Raw genomic sequence first — 17,924 nt, 5'->3', positions numbered from 1 at the left:
GTAGAAAAGTGTTTTCTATTTTATTTAGCGACAGCCATGTTCTTCCAGATATTAGCCTTCAAGGTTGCCTTTTACGCAGCTGAAAACATGAAGCCAGCCAAGAGTCCTGGCCTTCGCGTGATAAGCACGTGTGCGAATTATGTTTATCTTTTTTGGAATGTCTTGCTAGTTTGCAAAGAGACCTCTATCAGCTGCGGCACGCTATGCTGCCCATTCGCTCGAGAGTCAAATCAGGCAGACCACGCGCGTGAAACTGACGCTCTTGAGAGGCGCGTGGCTATTCATTTAAGTGCGCGAGGTTCGCAGGTCTTGCGGCAATATTTCGATTCCTTGCAGTTTTTGACCAACTTATTAGGTAAGCCAGTTCATTTGCTTATAGAAATTTCGTAACACAATAGATAGGGAGGTTAGGTACAGCCCGGACGGAAGGTTACTTTCTTAAAGGTTTTGGAGTATTCATGCAACGCAGACTGCGTTTAAATAGATAATATTAAACTTGCCCGCATGTGATCGTCATGTCAATAGGCGTGCGAAAAGGCAGACTTTTCTTGCCCACAAACACTGTGGAGTATGTTACGTTAACTACGCCGTTAAATTCAGAAACCATAGGGCTCTCACGCACAGGTTGAGCTTGCCTATCGTTCCCCCACCCCACTCCTCACCCTGCCGCAGGATCTAACATCCTTAACTCACATTTATAACACTAAAACGTTTAATGCGAAAGTATTTCTGTGGACCGACCAACTCGCTTTGTGCAACCTCCCTTTTGACATTCCCGAGGAGACCTTTGAGCTGAAAATGTAATCTAAATTTTTTGTTTGTTGTTGATGTTAATTGAGGTTTAACGTCCCAAAGCGACTAAATCTGTGTAGAGGAGCTGTGAACATGTAGCAACAACGAACTGACGTCTGCAATAATCCGTTATATGATTATTACATTTTAAGCAGTCCAGAAACATGTTAAACTAGCTGCGCACTTCTCGGGATCGGTTTTAAAATGATATTTCTCTTTTTGGTCTTCTCGGTACACTTTCCTCTGAACTTGCTTCTTATGATGCGCAACAAACTTGTGATATTTTACAGCATGCAGTCAAACGGGGATTCGTCGAAGTATCACAAAAACGACATCATCAGCCTGGAGGATGCAGCTGATGTTCGAGAATCTCTGCGGCCTCGTAGATGCCCAGCCGTAGTCCTTGAGTGGAAAAATATCTCCTTCCATGTTCAAGCCAACAAAAGTAAGCACACCTTTTCAGCGTTGAACCCCGGATCCACAGACAAGCATTTAGTTTTTCTAAACGAAATAACTTACATTCATTTATTTGCACTTTTCATTCAAGCTAACTCTCATGCCCGCCTCATCTCAACATTCTTCTGCGGTGTTTACAGGAAGATGTGAAACCACCTTTTCAGGAAATTATGGCCTGGGCATATTAAAAAAAATGCACTGGTTGATATAAAGTTCTGGGAATTCTTATAATCCCTAGGCCTTCGGTGGAAAAAAAAGATTCTTTGAAAGCGCAGCGATTTAATGACTGTTTAAAACTGGAACTATACTAAATGTTTTGATTTAATTTTGCTGGAAAAATAGTTTAACGTCACTTTTTTATCACTTGCGATGAGAATGGGGCTGCAGTCGTAAGCCCCTGGTGCTTTTTGTTGTGGCTGATTAAAGAGTTCTTACAACTGGTGCTGTCTGTTTCCCCAAGGACAAATCGTGAGCGTAAATATATTGGTATATGATGCTTACTCTTCGAAAGCTTCGTTTTTTTTCTCGGCGCCGCGTACTTAGTTTTGAGGAGTATTCGTGTTTTCTCTTCTTTTTCTTGTTGTGAAGTATCTGGATACGCGACATGCACCTTGATAGAATTGTCAAGCTTGCACTTTGTCAGCATTGGAGATCTCGACAGCTTGCTTCCAAATATAAAAAAGGTTTTAATCTAGAAATATTTGCGTAACGCTTCCTTCCTCATCACTAATGCGCGCGCTCGCGTTGTAAGCAGCTTTTAATAATGAAGAGGTTTCTCCATAGTATATAGCGAAGCCGACTTCATGTGTAGTTTCATTGGACGAATGCACGAAAAGTATGACCTGCAACGAGTCAGTCGATAACATTGTTAACAATCACTGTCAGTAATTTGCAATACAGCTCAACAGTTGCAATACAGCTCTACAGTGAAAGTTCGCACTGATTTTTTGCTTGGTTAAAGAAAATGATGTCCCAAATCTAACGAACAAAATGGTGCAAGAAAGCAACCCCGCAATTTTGGATGGCTTAATTTTCGCAGAAGCCTGCTGCATGTTACGCATAAAGGAGGGCCGCCGCGGTGGCTCAGTGGTTATGGTGCTCGGCCCGAAAGACGCGGGTTCGATCCCGGCCGTGGCGGTCGAATTTCGATGGAGGCGAAATTCTAGAGGCCCGTGTACTGTGAGATGTCAATGCACGTTAAAGAAGCCCAGGTGGTCGAAATATTCGGAGCCCTTCACTACGGCATCTCATAGCCCCAGTCGCTTTGGGACGTTAAATCCCATAAACCCAATCCAATCAACCAGCATACAGGAGGGAATTCATAATATAATCAGATGCTTTACTGTTCACGTTCAGTTAAGTATACATCATCGGCACAATCCTAATAATCAGCTCTGCAGGAGCAATGCCTTTTTGCACAGACCTTCAATAACTCTGCTTTGCTCCAGCTGAAGGGCACGTTATCCTCGCAAACCTCTCGGTCTCACCCGCCCATTCGAATCTCTACCGACCTGTGCTGTGCATGCCTAAGAACTTGAGAAAATTTGAACCAAAATTAAAAGGTCTCTTTTAGGCCATGAGTTAAAGTGCAACCGTGGAGATAGTGTACAAAGTTAATGGGTCTTTACCGCAGCTTCAGGGCCACTTTGCACCAGTTTACAACTCCCTCTAGTAGCATTATTCATATTCTGCAACACGTACACCCTTAGGCTAAAGTTTACAAGTAACAAGGTCTGCGGTATGTTGTGTAGTGGGCCAATTTCGGCAACTGTGAAGCTCTACATTTCTGGAAATATCAAAGTCACCCTTTGGGATTGTGGGATCTCGTTTCTGCTCAAGGACGAATCCCAACATTAAAAATGTAACAAATGTTTATTCGACCAGCGGTTGCAACGGACGAGCATACCGACGCTACGGTCGTCTCGGTAGCGGAAGAAAAAAGCCGCTCATCAAAGCCGGGCAGCCTGCTTTTGTAGCCAGCGTCGGCGACGCATGCCTCGGGTGACGCAGCGGCGCGCTGAGTTTTATCGGTGACGCAGTCCAGCGGGTGGCCGTGTTACGCTGGGCCGGATGATAACAAGCCAGAGGCTGTGCGGAAATATGAGCAGAATGTGTCGCCAAGAAAGTCGCCTGGGAGACGGAGTGGTTCCCCGAAGACGGGCTGTGCGGGTGTAGCCTGAATGTCCGGCTTGAAGGTGGCGCGAAGACCTAGGGCAACGGCTGGGATGGCTTCGAGCCAGGTTGAGTCCAGGTGGCACATGATGGCTGCTTTGAACTGTCGGTGGAAACGCTCGATCATCCCGTTGGCGCAGGGGTGGTAGCTGGTGGTCCTCGAGCGCTCGAACCCGATGGTCAGCCCGAGGAGTCTGGAAAGGTGCGATTCGAACTGTCGTCTTTGGTCGGTGGTGACGCGGCGAGGGGGCCCGAAGCGAGCAATCCAGCCGGCGAAGAAGGCCGAGGCGACGTCTTCCGCGGTGATTCCCTCGAGGGGCCATGCCTCAGGCCATTGAGTATACCGATCGATGGCGACGAGGCCGTAGCGATAGGGTCCAGCTGGAGGAAAGGGCCCTATGAAATCAAGGTGGCCGTGTTGAAACCGACCAGAGGGCTGGGGGAATGCTCCGAGCAGTGAAGTGACATGCCTGGTGACTTTAGCTCGCTGGCATTGAATGCAGGAGCGCACCCAGGTGCGGCAATCTCGTGCATGGAGGGCGAGAAATAGCGGTCAGCCACGAGGCGTGTAGAGGTGCGTATGCCGGATAGTTGAGATTATGCAGCTGGTTGAAGAGGCCACGGCGATGGGAAAGGGGCACGTAAGACCTGCTTCGTGCTGTTGACATGTCCCAGTAGATAGTCGTTGTCGATCCAGGTATGGGGACTTGTTGCAGCTGTAGTGAGGACTCGCCCTTAAAAAGCTCTTGCAGTTTGACGTCCGTAGTCTGAGCCTCGGCGAGGACGTCAGCTGTCATCTGCGAAGGGCTGATAGCTTCCACTCGCGAACGCGCGTCGGCGACCACGTTGTCCTTCCCGCTGACATGTTGGATATCGGTGGTAAACTGGGAAATGAACGAGAGCTGGTTCTGCTGGACCGGCGGGAGTTTGTCGCGGCGTTGAGAGAAGGCGTAGGTCAGAGGTTTATGGTCGGTGTAGATAATGCCGTGCTGTGCTTCGGGAATGTGGCGAAAGTGTTGACCTGCTTCGTATATCGCCAGAAGTTCTCTGTAGTAAGCTGGCGAAGTCGTCGGGGCGGGGGTCATGGTTTCTTTGGTGGGGCTGGCCGCAGAAGGGGTCGTTTTCCGAGCTGAGAGTTTCTTGGAGAAGAACGCCAAGGGATGCCAGGTGTTGTCTACGCGTTGCATAAGAGCGGCACCGACGGCGAAGTTAGAGGCGTCCGTGAAGAGCCCCAAGGTAGCGTCTGGCACGGGATGGGAGAGAAGTGTGGCGGTGCAGAGAGCAGCTTTGCATTCTTGAAAAGGAAACGGCGAATGTCTTTAGCGGTTGTGGGTTGGGGGTAATTTTGCAGGTCTGAGATGCATGTAGGCCTTCACCAAGTTTAGCACTGAGAAAACGTGGCAGCCATAAATGCGATGGGCGAAGTCCTGTATGTGGTGAACGGGGCAAAGGTCGAGTTCCCTCTGATGAAACTTCATGGCCTAGGAATTTGACGACTGAAGCGCCTAGCGTGCTCTTTGGGACATTGACGAGTGGGCCGTGGTCATCGAGGCGTTGGAAAAGTAGACGAAGGTGTGTTTGGTGTTCGTCGGCGTTACGGAAAAAGACCAATATGTCGTCAAGATAGACGAAGCAAAAGTCGAGGCCGCGGACGACTTCGTCGATGAAGCGTTGAAGGGTTTGTCCAGCGTTCTTCAGGACAAAGCTCATGAAGGGAAACTCGAACAAGCCGAAAGGGGTAATGAGAGCAGTTTTCGGAACGTCGTCGGGTTTACGGGTATCTGCGTGTAAGCCTTCACCAAGTCTAGCACTGAGAAAACGTGGCAGCCATAAATGTAATGCGCGAAGTCCTGTATGTGGTGAACGGGGCAAAGGTCGAGTTCCCTCTGATGAAACTTCATGGCCTAGGAATTTGACGACTGAAGCGCCGAGCGTGCTCTTTGGGACATTGAAGAGCAAGCCGTGGTCATCGAGGCGTTGGAAAAGTAGACGAAGGTGTGTTTAGTGTTCGCCGGCGTTACGGAAAAAGACCAATATGTCGTCAAGATAGACGAAGCAAAAGTCGAGGCCGCGGACGACTTCGTCGATGAAGCGTTGAAAGGTTTGTCCAGCGTACCTCAGGACAAAGCTCATGAAGGGAAATTTGAACAAGCCGAAAGGGGTAATGAGAGCAGTTTTCGGAACGTCGTCGGGTTGACGGGTATCTGCGTGTAGGCCTTCATCAAGTCTAGCACTGAGAAAACGTGGCAGCCATAAATGCGATGGGCGAAGTCCTTTATGCGGTGAACGGGGTACCTGTCCGGAATGGTGCGGACGTTGAGGGCATGGTAGTCCCCACAGTGCCGCCAGCCTTCGGTCTTCTTCGGGACAAGGTGAAGTGGCGAGGCCCATGGGCCGTCGGAGCGGCGGGCGATTCCTTCACGGAGCATGGCTTCGAACTCTGATTTGGCTATGCGCATGCGGCCCGGCTCAAGACGACGGGCGCGGCAGAAAACCGGGGGGCCTGGGTTGGTCCGGATGTAGTGCACAGTGGTGTGCTGCACTTCACGTGGCAACCCGCTAGGGCGCGTGAAACTGGGAAATTCGGCGAGGATGGCGTGGTGTGGTGAATGATTTTCAACACCGAGTACTTTGATGCTTGGCTGGTGGGTAGTCATTCACTGTCCTGGCGAAGAATGCCCCGTTGTCGCGTCGATGAGACGATCGTGGTGGCAGTCCGGAAGGAAGTTGTAGTGCGGCAAAAATCTGAGCCGATGATTGGCTCGATGACGTCGGCGATGACAAAATTACAGTGAAGGCCACGGCGTAGGTTTTTAAGCTGGACGTGTAGGCGGTACAAGCCGTAAGTCTTGATTGTGAACCGGTTTGCCGCGCTGAGCTCGAAAGACGTAGGAGGACGGGAACCTTGAAGGTGGGCTTGTGGGTAGCAGCAGATGTCGGAACCGCTGTCGACAAGGAACCGCTGCTTTGTAATTTGGTCGGTGACGAAAATGCGACGGCCTCCAGGTTGGCAGCTCACAGCCGTGCCTACGAGCTGCCGTTGGCTTTTCCCTTTGTCCAGCGGAGCAGGGTGGTCGACACTGTCGTGCTCTGTCCCCGAAGCGTCGATGGTAGTAGCACCGGTCGTCGTCACCAGGCTGCTGCGACGTGGTGGTGTTACGGTCACGGCGTTGCGGGTGACGCGTCGGAAAGTGTTGATCCAGGCGTCATTGAATGGAGCTGAGCTGTCTATTGATATCGTCGATACGGCGCGCAAGCTGCGTGGTGTTTAGCGGTGCGGCGACAGCCTGAACGGTGGTCGATAACTGCGGCAAAGCGACCTCGATGACGCAATCAGCGATCCCGGCAAGTTGGTCGAGAGGTAGCGTAAGCTCAGCCTGCAGAATTGCCTGACGTGCGGTGGAAGTCGTTGAAGCCAAAGTGCTCGCAGTAAGTTCTGGACTTCCATGTTGCCCGCGAGAGCGCGCATGTGGCAGAGGAGCTGCGAAGGCTTGCGCTCTGCAAGTTCTGCGGACTGTAGTTGTCGCACCTTCTGGTCTTCCGAGCATGACAGGCGGTGGATGAGTTCAGTCTTGCACGACGACATGATCGTAGCGGGTCCGGTATTGCGTGATGTGCGCGAGGGAGAACTGTGCCTCGACTTGGGCGAACCATACCTCGGGCGAGTAGGCCCAAAACGGCGGAAGCTTGACAGCAACACGCCAGACGTCGTGGAGGGCAGCGCGCGGAATGCCGTCTGCGGGGGTTCTGATATCCTTGGCGGAGCCGGCGGGACACTGTTGCACGGAAGCATTGAGTTGGCCGTGCCGTTCCTGAAGCTGTTGCTCGGGCTCGTCCATAGCGATGCGTTATTGTCCGTTGTCCGGGTCACCAGATGTGGGATCTCGTTTCTGCTGAAGGACGAATCCCAACATAAAAAATTGACAGAGGCACAGCTTGGTTAAGCCCGGAAATTGCGAAAACAACTTCATCCGTTTCTTCAGCCCGCATCCGCCGTGTCTACCGCCGCTCTGCGCAGACGGCACGAGCTGGAGCTCTGTTTATACAACTGGTATGACGTCACTCTGACCGCAGCGCTCCTAGCGGGAGAAGCGAGAGGCTCACCACCCGCCGTGTCTATCGCCGCTCTACGCTGACGAGCCGAGCCGGGGCCCTTTTCTTCCACAGGTGGTGTCACGTCACTCCTACCGCAGCGCCTCTAGTGGGAGAAGCGAGAGGCTCATCGCCCGCCGTGTCCACCGCTCCTCTACACCGACGAGCCGAGCCGGGGCCCTGGTTTTTCACAGCTAGTATGACGTCACGTCTAAGGTCACGCTAAAGGTCAAACGCGTCCACCGCCGCGCTAAGCTGAAGGGCTCAAACTGTGAGCATTATTGCTTTCGCAATAAAACGTAACGACTGTTTATTCGACCAGCGGTTGCAGCGGAAGAGCATACCGACGCTACGTTCGTCGCGGTAGCGGAAGAAAAAAGCCGCTCTTCTAAGCCGGGCTGCCTGCTTTTGTAGCCACCGTCGGCGACGCATGCCTCGGGTGACGCATCAGTGGCGCTGAGTTTTATCGGTGACGCATCCAGCGTGTGGCCATGTTACGCTGGGTCGGATGATAACAAGGCAGAGGCTGCGCGGAAGTATGTGCAGAATGTGTCGTCACAGGATCATTGATATTTCAAAGGTGCCGTTAGTGCCCTGCATACGAGCTTGCGGTAAACCTCGTTATCTGCGTTTTTTTGACCAAGGCGCTCACTTCAAGGTGCGCACAGTTACTTCAGTGGATGACAACAATTGCGCCTTATATGTGCACATGGAAAGAGATCTATAAAATTTATTTGTGTCTTGCAGCAAGACATAGCGGGTGCACATTATTTAACATTCTGTTAGGGTTTGCTTCAAAGTGCTGCTATTACTTACGTGAGAGTTGCATTTCAATTATCCGAAGGCCAGAAGTGCCTTTGAAGGGCTTAACAGGCGCTCGTTGGTGAGATCAAGACACTGTTGACATGCCAACGTGATTCCATTCTGAGAGAACGGTCCACTGAGTCTGGAGCGTTTGGAGTTTGGGCATCACTCAACGCGATGTTAATATTTGTTAGCGATGGTCTAGAAGACATTCATTTGTAGTTTTAAGCTGATCGATGCCATAATAAAGGCTGTGATGTGAAACTAGCAGGTTCTTCAATTGTTTCCTACAATTTGTAGCTTTAAGAACATCGATTACACAATAAATGTTCTTACACTAACAGGTTCTACAATTGCTTCCAGTAATTTGTAGATTCAAGCTGATCTATGCCATAATAAAGGCTGTGACACAAAGGGGTTCTACAATAACTTTCTTTAACCTGCAGGGAAGAAAGCGCTCCTGAGCAACTTGTACGGGAGAGCGCCACCAGGCTCCATGACAGCCATCATGGGACCGTCAGGAGCTGGAAAAACAACGCTGCTGAACATACTATCAGGCCACTAGTGAGTGGCTTGGCTAGTTCTAATTATTTGGCGGCTTTCCTGAATACAATCTACGTCCATATTTTGGAACACTTTTTTGGAGTTTATGTTCTTTTGCTTCTTTGCCATTAGTCAACCCAGTCTTCGTTATCGGTGCCGGTACTCATTGCTTGTCTAGCTGTCAGTCACGATGTAAAAAGTCGCAGGCACCAATAGTAGAAGAAAGAAAAGAATGAATCGGGAAAAAATTGTTGCAGAATACAGCAGTAGTTCTTGGTCGATTTTGTGGTATGTACTTAAGGTACGCAATGTCAAAGGCTTGAAATTATATTGTCTGTGTAAAAAAAAAAAATAAATGGGTGCGAATTTACGCCGAGAAGATTTCGATAGCATTTGTAAACGATTCTGAGACTTCGTGGTTGTGGTTCGAAAGCCGCCAACATTCGACATTTTAGCATACAGAAGACGTATTGGCGTAGACGTATACCAGTTTAACTCCGCCGTGGTGGCGCAGTGGTTATGGCGCTCGGCAGCTGACCCGAAAGATGTGGGTTCGATCCCGGCCGTGGCGGTTGATTTCGGTGGCGGCGAAATTCTAGAGGTCCGTGTTCTGTTCGATGTCAGTGCACGTTAAAGAACCCCAGGTGGTCGAAATTTCCGGAGCCCTTCACTACGACGTCCCTCATAGCCTGAATCGCTTTAGGACGTTAAACCCACACACAAAAAAAAAAACCCATCAAGAGTATACCAGTTTACCAGACGCCGGCTGCGCAGGTGCAGTGGCTCCGCCTCACTGCATCCATGCCACTGCGCGTACGGAGGAGGCGTCTTGTATATTTGGCAGTCAGCGGCAAACCTTTGTCCCGGTCTAAACGTTTGCTTCGCTTTTGGCAGGTGAGCTCTGCAAGCCAGGGGACAGTATCAGCCGGAAAGCGGCTCGTATCTTCAACGGCTATCACCTTCGCAACTGCTTCGGGTGACTGATCTGCTCATGCGGCTCAAGAAAGCTGTTGTTTCGACATCGCAAGCCATCCTTGCCTTCATTCGCTCTGGACCTGCCAAAGATGTCCCCCTGGCGCCGATCACCGACTATTTAAAGACCGTCAACTTCGTGGACCGTTGCAGTCAGCGGCAAACCTTTGTCCCGGTCTAAACGTTTGCTTCGCTTTTGGCAGGTGAGCTCTGCAAGCCAGGGGACAGTATCAGCCGGAAAGCGGCTCGTATCTTCAACGGCTATCACCTTCGCAACTGCTTCGGGTGACTGATCTGCGCATGCGGCTCAAGAAAGCTGTTGTTTCGACATCGCAAGCCATCCTTGCCTTCATTCGCTCTGGACCTGCCAAAGATGTCCCCCTGGCGCCGATCACCGACTATTTAAAGACCGTCAACTTCGTGGACCGTTGCAGTCAGCGGCAAACCTTTGTCCCGGTCTAAACGTTTGCTTCGCTTTTGGCAGGTGAGTGTTGGTTACACCTGTTGTAATTCATCACTTTTCGTGTTTTGCCGCTGACTGCACCATGTCTTCTTTGTGTACTTCTTGCTCAAAAGCCATACCGAAAGATGGGAAATTTATGACTTGCTGTGCCTGTGAGGGCGAATTTCACTTGGGGAAAAACTGCTCGTCAGTTACTGATAACGCCTACAAGAAGGACATACAGTCAGCTATTGACTTCCTTTCGTCACGGTATGACTCTGTGCTTGCTGGAGTGACCACTAATCAGGCTGAGCTTGCAGATCTTCGGTCACAAGTTCAATCACTGTCTTCAACAGTAGTTTCCCAGAAAGAAGTGATTGACAGGATGAGTGGAGAGATAAATGATCTCGAACAATACAGCAGACGATGTAACTTCGAGATTCACGGCCTTCCGGTCAAATCTGATGAAAACTTGCACACTTTCTTAAGTACCTTAGCAGGCAAACTAAACATTACCGATTTTCAACCAGCAGATATCTCAGCAGTACATCGGCTACCGTCCAGAGGCGACTATATCCCACCGATCCTAGTACAGACTCAGTCGGTTTCTGTTAAGCAGAAATGGCTCGGAGCTCGGAAGGGCCTTCCTGATTTGGTGCAAGACGACCAGTCTCCTCGGCTGTTTTTTAACGATAACCTGTCTCGGGTTAATCGCGAGCTGTTCCGACTAGCAAGGTCTCGGGGCAAACAAAAGGGTTTTGAGTTCGTCTGGACCAAAAATGGGAAGGTCCTTGCAAAGCGGTCCGAAGGCGCACCTCTCATTCGCATCAACAAGTTTTCGGATCTTGAGAAACTAACATAACCATGTCTGATACAGGTTTCGTGAAGTGTTCCGATTTTTCTGAAGTCCGGAAGTTCTTTCAGTATCAAACAGGCAATTCATTTCAGTTTACTCATGTTAATATTCGCAGTATACGGAAACACTGGGACCATTTTTGTGCGTTAATTCACCCTTTTCACTTAAGTTTTGACGTCATTGCTCTCACGGAAGTGAACGCTTCGTCAGACGTGTTACTACAGTTCTCGCTGCCAGGCTACCAGTTATATTCTTACACTCGTTTACAAAGAATGGGAGGAGGAATCGCAGTTTTTGTTAAGGATTCTTGGTCCGTTTCTGAAATTAGTGTTCCTTTCACTCAAGCAGAAGTAGTTGCGCTCCGCCTAAGTACACCTTGGTTGTCGCTGGTTCTTCTCACAATTTACCGCCCTCCGTGTTGTAACGGTCGAATCTTTTTAGCTGAGCTAGATTTTGCATTATCATCGTTCTCCCGCGAAGAACACGTGTGCATTATCGGTGATATGAATATCGATATTTTACGCCCCACTGTGTCAACGGTCGCAGATTATCTGGACACTTTATCAAAGTGGGGGCTAGCGACTACAATCCACAGCCCTACACGTGAGGAATACTTAGCTGGGCAGCTGGTCGCGTCTTGCATCGACCACATCAACGTGCGTTCTCAAAACCTGTCGGTGCGGTCTGCTGTGGTTGAGGTCAAGCTTGCAGACCACTATTTCATTTGTTGCTCGTTAACAGATAGTTCCAGCCATCCTGCATCTATGCACAGCCAGCAAAAGGTCTCAGTACTTGATTATAAGCGTCTTGACGAAAGAATAGCAAAGCATGATTGGGATTCTTTTATACACAGTGTGTCCCCTGCGGACCTATATGATCGGTTCGTCGATGTTTTTCGTTCACACAAAGCAGAATCTTCCCGCATGGTGAATGTTAAACAACGAAATTTAGACAATAAGTGGATGTCTCCCGCAATATTGGCAGCCATTAAAGAGAAGGATCTGCTCTGGGCTCGATCAAGACGTGCCCCAAACTGTTCTCAGCTACGACTGCAGTTTAAACATGAACGAAACCGTGTCAACGCCATGATCCGTCTGGCCAAGCGCAACCACTTTAGGTCTCAGTTTAATGACGCACGTTTTAACAGCAAGAAAACATGGTCATTGGTGAATAGTCTGAAAGGAGGGAGCGCTGCTATCTACAATGATACATATTTCATCTCGCATTTTCATAAAGATGGACAGAGCATTGCGAATGACTTCAACAATTTTTTTTCTCTGGTCTCTGGTGCATCTCGAACCCCTCCTACCGACTGTCCTATGCCTCTCAGTGTGATGGAATCTGCTTTCCTTCCTGATATTACTGAAAGTGATTTAAGGTGTATACTTTTCAGTCTTAAACGTAGCAAATCTCCTGGTCATGACGGCCTCACGATTTCTGAATTGTGCAGAAATTTTGAAGTAATTAAAGGTGTTCTACTAGTTATCCTTAACACTATCATTTCTACTGGTATAATACCTGCTTCAATGAAAACTGCTAAAGTTATACCTTTGTACAAGGGTGGCTCCAGAAACATTATGAGTAATTACCGACCTATCTCTATTCTACCATGCATTGGCCAAATTTTTGAGAAGCATCTATTACTCACCATGACGAATTTTTTGAATACGCACAGTGTTCTATCACCTTGTCAGTACGGCTTTATAGCAGGAAAAGGAACAACGGTTCTTCTTGAAGAATTCTCTGACGTGCTAAATTCAGCTTTTGATAAGAATCAAGTCGCATGTTCTCTTTTTCTGGACGTTAGCAAGGCTTTTGATAGCATCTGCCACGTTCTTTTGCTTGATAAACTTTCTGCGCTGGGATTTCGAGGTTCGTTTTTGGAACTGCTTACTAACTTTTTACAAGATAGGCGCCAATATGTGTCGATTTCAAGATTCCATAGCGATTTCACGGCAATTGCCTCTGGAGTCCCGCAAGGTTCTATATTAAGTCCTTTATTATTCAATCTATACGTTAACGACCTTGCTAACAGTGTGCCATCTTTGCTGTTTCAGTATGCTGATAACACTGTTATTGTTGCATGTGCAAAGAAATACACTGATGCTGTTACAGCATTACAGATAGCTGCTATTAAAGCCATGGACTGGTTTAAGTTTAATCTTAATAATGTTAATACTTCTAAAACAAAACTGATCTGTTTTCATAACCCATTAAAACAAGTTGAATTAACTGACCTTGTTTATTTGCATACTTCCTCTTGTCTTAATTGCAACTGTGTACCAGTTGAATATGCGCATTCGGTCAAATATCTTGGCCTGACCTTCGACAGTGATCTCTCTTGGAAATCGCACCTTTCTTTTGTTTGCCAAAGGCTTCGTGCTGTATCGTGTGTCCTGTATAACATTAGATATTTTATGCCTTTTTCTGTCCGTAAATGTGTTGTACATGCTCTAGCCTATAGTGTACTTAGGTACGGAATTACTGTTTATGGTCACTGCACGGTTCGCTGGCAACATAGGGTGAATTCGCTTTTGCGTTTGCTTCTAAAGAATATTGCTTACGACCTGTCCATTGGTAATGACATTGATATTTTTAGAAGACTAAAGCTTCCAAGTTTTAACTCTTTATTAACAGAAACTATTGTGCTAAAACACTTCTGGTACAGTCAGTTCACCGTTCCATATGTCCCTGCTCGGGATTTAAGACCAAAATACCGCTACTGCATTCCTCGCTCCTCAACCCGGTACGATAAGCGCACACGTCATTACTATGTACCTGCCTGTTTCAATAGCTTGCCTCCTACTGTACTCCGCATGAAAACTAAATACACCCTGAAAAAAACTTTGCGGTATGTCTCCGTGTTGCTTCCTGCCCCGTAGTTATTTCAGCTATTTACTGTATTAATTTCAAATCACTGTAATCTTTCTTGATGTTGTAATAGTTATATATTTGTTTCATTCTGTTTGGTGACCATTTTCTTTTTTTGCAAAGTTCATTGCAACGTCTCTATTTTCCTTTGTTTTGCCAATGTTAGCTGTCTGCCAGGCGCTGCCACTCAAGCCCTTTGAGGCTTTGGTATCTATCTATCTATCTATCTATCTATCTATCTATCTATCTATCTATCTATCTATCTATCTATCTATCTATCTATCTATCTATCTATCTATCTATCTATCTATCTATCTATCTATCTATCTATCTATCTATCTATCTATCTATCTATCTATCTATCTATCTATCTATCTATCTATCTATCTATCTATCTATCTATCTATCTATCTATCTATCTATCTATCTATCTATCTATCTATCTATCTATCTATCTATCTATCTATCTATCTATCTATCTATCTATCTATCTATCTATCTATCTATCTATCTATCTATCTATCTATCTATCTATCTATCTATCTATCTATCTATCTATCTATCTATCTATCTATCTATCTATCTATCTATCTATCTATCTATCTATCTATCTATCTATCTATCTATCTATCTATCTATCTATCTATCTATCTATCTATCTATCTATCTATCTATCTATCTATCTATCTATCTATCTATCTATCTATCTATCTATCTATCTATCTATCTATCTATCTATCTATCTATCTATCTATCTATCTATCTATCTATCTATCTATCTATCTATCTATCTATCTATCTATCTATCTATCTATCTATCTATCTATCTATCTATCTATCTATCTATCTATCTATCTATCTATCTATCTATCTATCTATCTATCTATCTATCTATCTATCTATCTATCTATCTATCTATCTATCTATCTATCTATCTATCTATCTATCTATCTATCTATCTATCTATCTATCTATCTATCTATCTATCTATCTATCTATCTATCTATCTATCTATCTATCTATCTATCTATCTATCTATCTATCTATCTATCTATCTATCTATCTATCTATCTATCTATCTATCTATCTATCTATCTATCTATCTATCTATCTATCTATCTATCTATCTATCTATCTATCTATCTATCTATCTATCTATCTATCTATCTATCTATCTATCTATCTATCTATCTATCTATCTATCTATCTATCTATCTATCTATCTATCTATCTATCTATCTATCTATCTATCTATCTATCTATCTATCTATCTATCTATCTATCTATCTATCTATCTATCTATCTATCTATCTATCTATCTATCTATCTATCTATCTATCTATCTATCTATCTATCTATCTATCTATCTATCTATCTATCTATCTATCTATCTATCTATCTATCTATCTATCTATCTATCTATCTATCTATCTATCTATCTATCTATCTATCTATCTATCTATCTATCTATCTATCTATCTATCTATCTATCTATCTATCTATCTATCTATCTATCTATCTATCTATCTATCTATCTATCTATCTATCTATCTATCTATCTATCTATCTATCTATCTATCTATCTATCTATCTATCTATCTATCTATCTATCTATCTATCTATCTATCTATCTATCTATCTATCTATCTATCTATCTATCTATCTATCTATCTATCTATCTATCTATCTATCTATCTATCTATCTATCTATCTATCTATCTATCTATCTATCTATCTATCTATCTATCTATCTATCTATCTATCTATCTATCTATCTATCTATCTATCTATCTATCTATCTATCTATCTATCTATCTATCTATCTATCTATCTATCTATCTATCTATCTATCTATCTATCTATCTATCTATCTATCTATCTATCTATCTATCTATCTATCTATCTATCTATCTATCTATCTATCTATCTATCTATCTATCTATCTATCTATCTATCTATCTATCTATCTATCTATCTATCTATCTATCTATCTATCTATCTATCTATCTATCTATCTATCTATCTATCTATCTATCTATCTATCTATCTATCTATCTATCTATCTATCTATCTATCTATCTATCTATCTATCTATCTATCTATCTATCTATCTATCTATCTATCTATCTATCTATCTATCTATCTATCTATCTATCTATCTATCTATCTATCTATCTATCTATCTATCTATCTATCTATCTATCTATCTATCTATCTATCTATCTATCTATCTATCTATCTATCTATCTATCTATCTATCTATCTATCTATCTATCTATCTATCTATCTATCTATCTATCTATCTATCTATCTATCTATCTATCTATCTATCTATCTATCTATCTATCTATCTATCTATCTATCTATCTATCTATCTATCTATCTATCTATCTATCTATCTATCTATCTATCTATCTATCTATCTATCTATCTATCTATCTATCTATCTATCTATCTATCTATCTATCTATCTATCTATCTATCTATCTATCTATCTATCTATCTATCTATCTATCTATCTATCTATCTATCTATCTATCTATCTATCTATCTATCTATCTATCTATCTATCTATCTATCTATCTATCTATCTATCTATCTATCTATCTATCTATCTATCTATCTATCTATCTATCTATCTATCTATCTATCTATCTATCTATCTATCTATCTATCTATCTATCTATCTATCTATCTATCTATCTATCTATCTATCTATCTATCTATCTATCTATCTATCTATCTATCTATCTATCTATCTATCTATCTATCTATCTATCTATCTATCTATCTATCTATCTATCTATCTATCTATCTATCTATCTATCTATCTATCTATCTATCTATCTATCTATCTATCTATCTATCTATCTATCTATCTATCTATCTATCTATCTATCTATCTATCTATCTATCTATCTATCTATCTATCTATCTATCTATCTATCTATCTATCTATCTATCTATCTATCTATCTATCTATCTATCTATCTATCTATCTATCTATCTATCTATCTATCTATCTATCTATCTATCTATCTATCTATCTATCTATCTATCTATCTATCTATCTATCTATCTATCTATCTATCTATCTATCTATCTATCTATCTATCTATCTATCTATCTATCTATCTATCTATCTATCTATCTATCTATCTATCTATCTATCTATCTATCTATCTATCTATCTATCTATCTATCTATCTATCTATCTATCTATCTATCTATCTATCTATCTATCTATCTATCTATCTATCTATCTATCTATCTATCTATCTATCTATCTATCTATCTATCTATCTATCTATCTATCTATCTATCTATCTATCTATCTATCTATCTATCTATCTATCTATCTATCTATCTATCTATCTATCTATCTATCTATCTATCTATCTATCTATCTATCTATCTATCTATCTATCTATCTATCTATCTATCTATCTATCTATCTATCTATCTATCTATCTATCTATCTATCTATCTATCTATCTATCTATCTATCTATCTATCTATCTATCTATCTATCTATCTATCTATCTATCTATCTATCTATCTATCTATCTATCTATCTATCTATCTATCTATCTATCTATCTATCTATCTATCTATCTATCTATCTATCTATCTATCTATCTATCTATCTATCTATCTATCTATCTATCTATCTATCTATCTATCTATCTATCTATCTATCTATCTATCTATCTATCTATCTATCTATCTATCTATCTATCTATCTATCTATCTATCTATCTATCTATCTATCTATCTATCTATCTATCTATCTATCTATCTATCTATCTATCTATCTATCTATCTATCTATCTATCTATCTATCTATCTATCTATCTATCTATCTATCTATCTATCTATCTATCTATCTATCTATCTATCTATCTATCTATCTATCTATCTATC

The 17,924-nt window shown here is 43.6% G+C and overlaps 1 protein-coding gene and 1 pseudogene across 5 annotated transcripts in view; one reads left to right on the top strand and one right to left on the bottom strand.

Moving 5' to 3' along the window:
* Window positions 1-216: 216 nt before the first annotated feature.
* Window positions 217-17,924, top strand: part of LOC149340692 (ATP-binding cassette sub-family G member 1-like) — a 34,025-nt gene continuing 16,317 nt past the window's right edge. For 3 of the 5 annotated variants that reach the window (XM_089549511.1, XM_089549512.1, XM_089549510.1), the window contains exons 1-3: window positions 217-355; window positions 1,083-1,237; window positions 8,763-8,880. In XM_089549511.1, coding sequence (XP_089405637.1) covers window positions 1,084-1,237; window positions 8,763-8,880 — 272 coding nt within the window. In that variant the 5' untranslated portion in view covers window positions 217-355; window position 1,083. Of the gene's footprint in view, window positions 356-1,082; window positions 1,238-3,348; window positions 3,623-8,762; window positions 8,881-17,924 lie in introns of those variants that run through there. The other 2 variants (XM_089549513.1, XM_089549514.1) reach the window with 2 other exon arrangements.
* On the bottom strand, window positions 3,182-7,523 carry LOC149340693 (uncharacterized; annotated as a pseudogene).

This window comes from Amblyomma mixtum, chromosome 6 (genome assembly GCF_055824585.1).
Source record: "Amblyomma mixtum isolate Tamu chromosome 6, ASM5582458v1, whole genome shotgun sequence".
Lineage (NCBI taxonomy): Eukaryota > Metazoa > Arthropoda > Arachnida > Ixodida > Ixodidae > Amblyomma > Amblyomma mixtum.
Note: the sequence above shows the minus strand (reverse complement) of the source record. Positions and strands in the feature narration are given on the sequence as shown.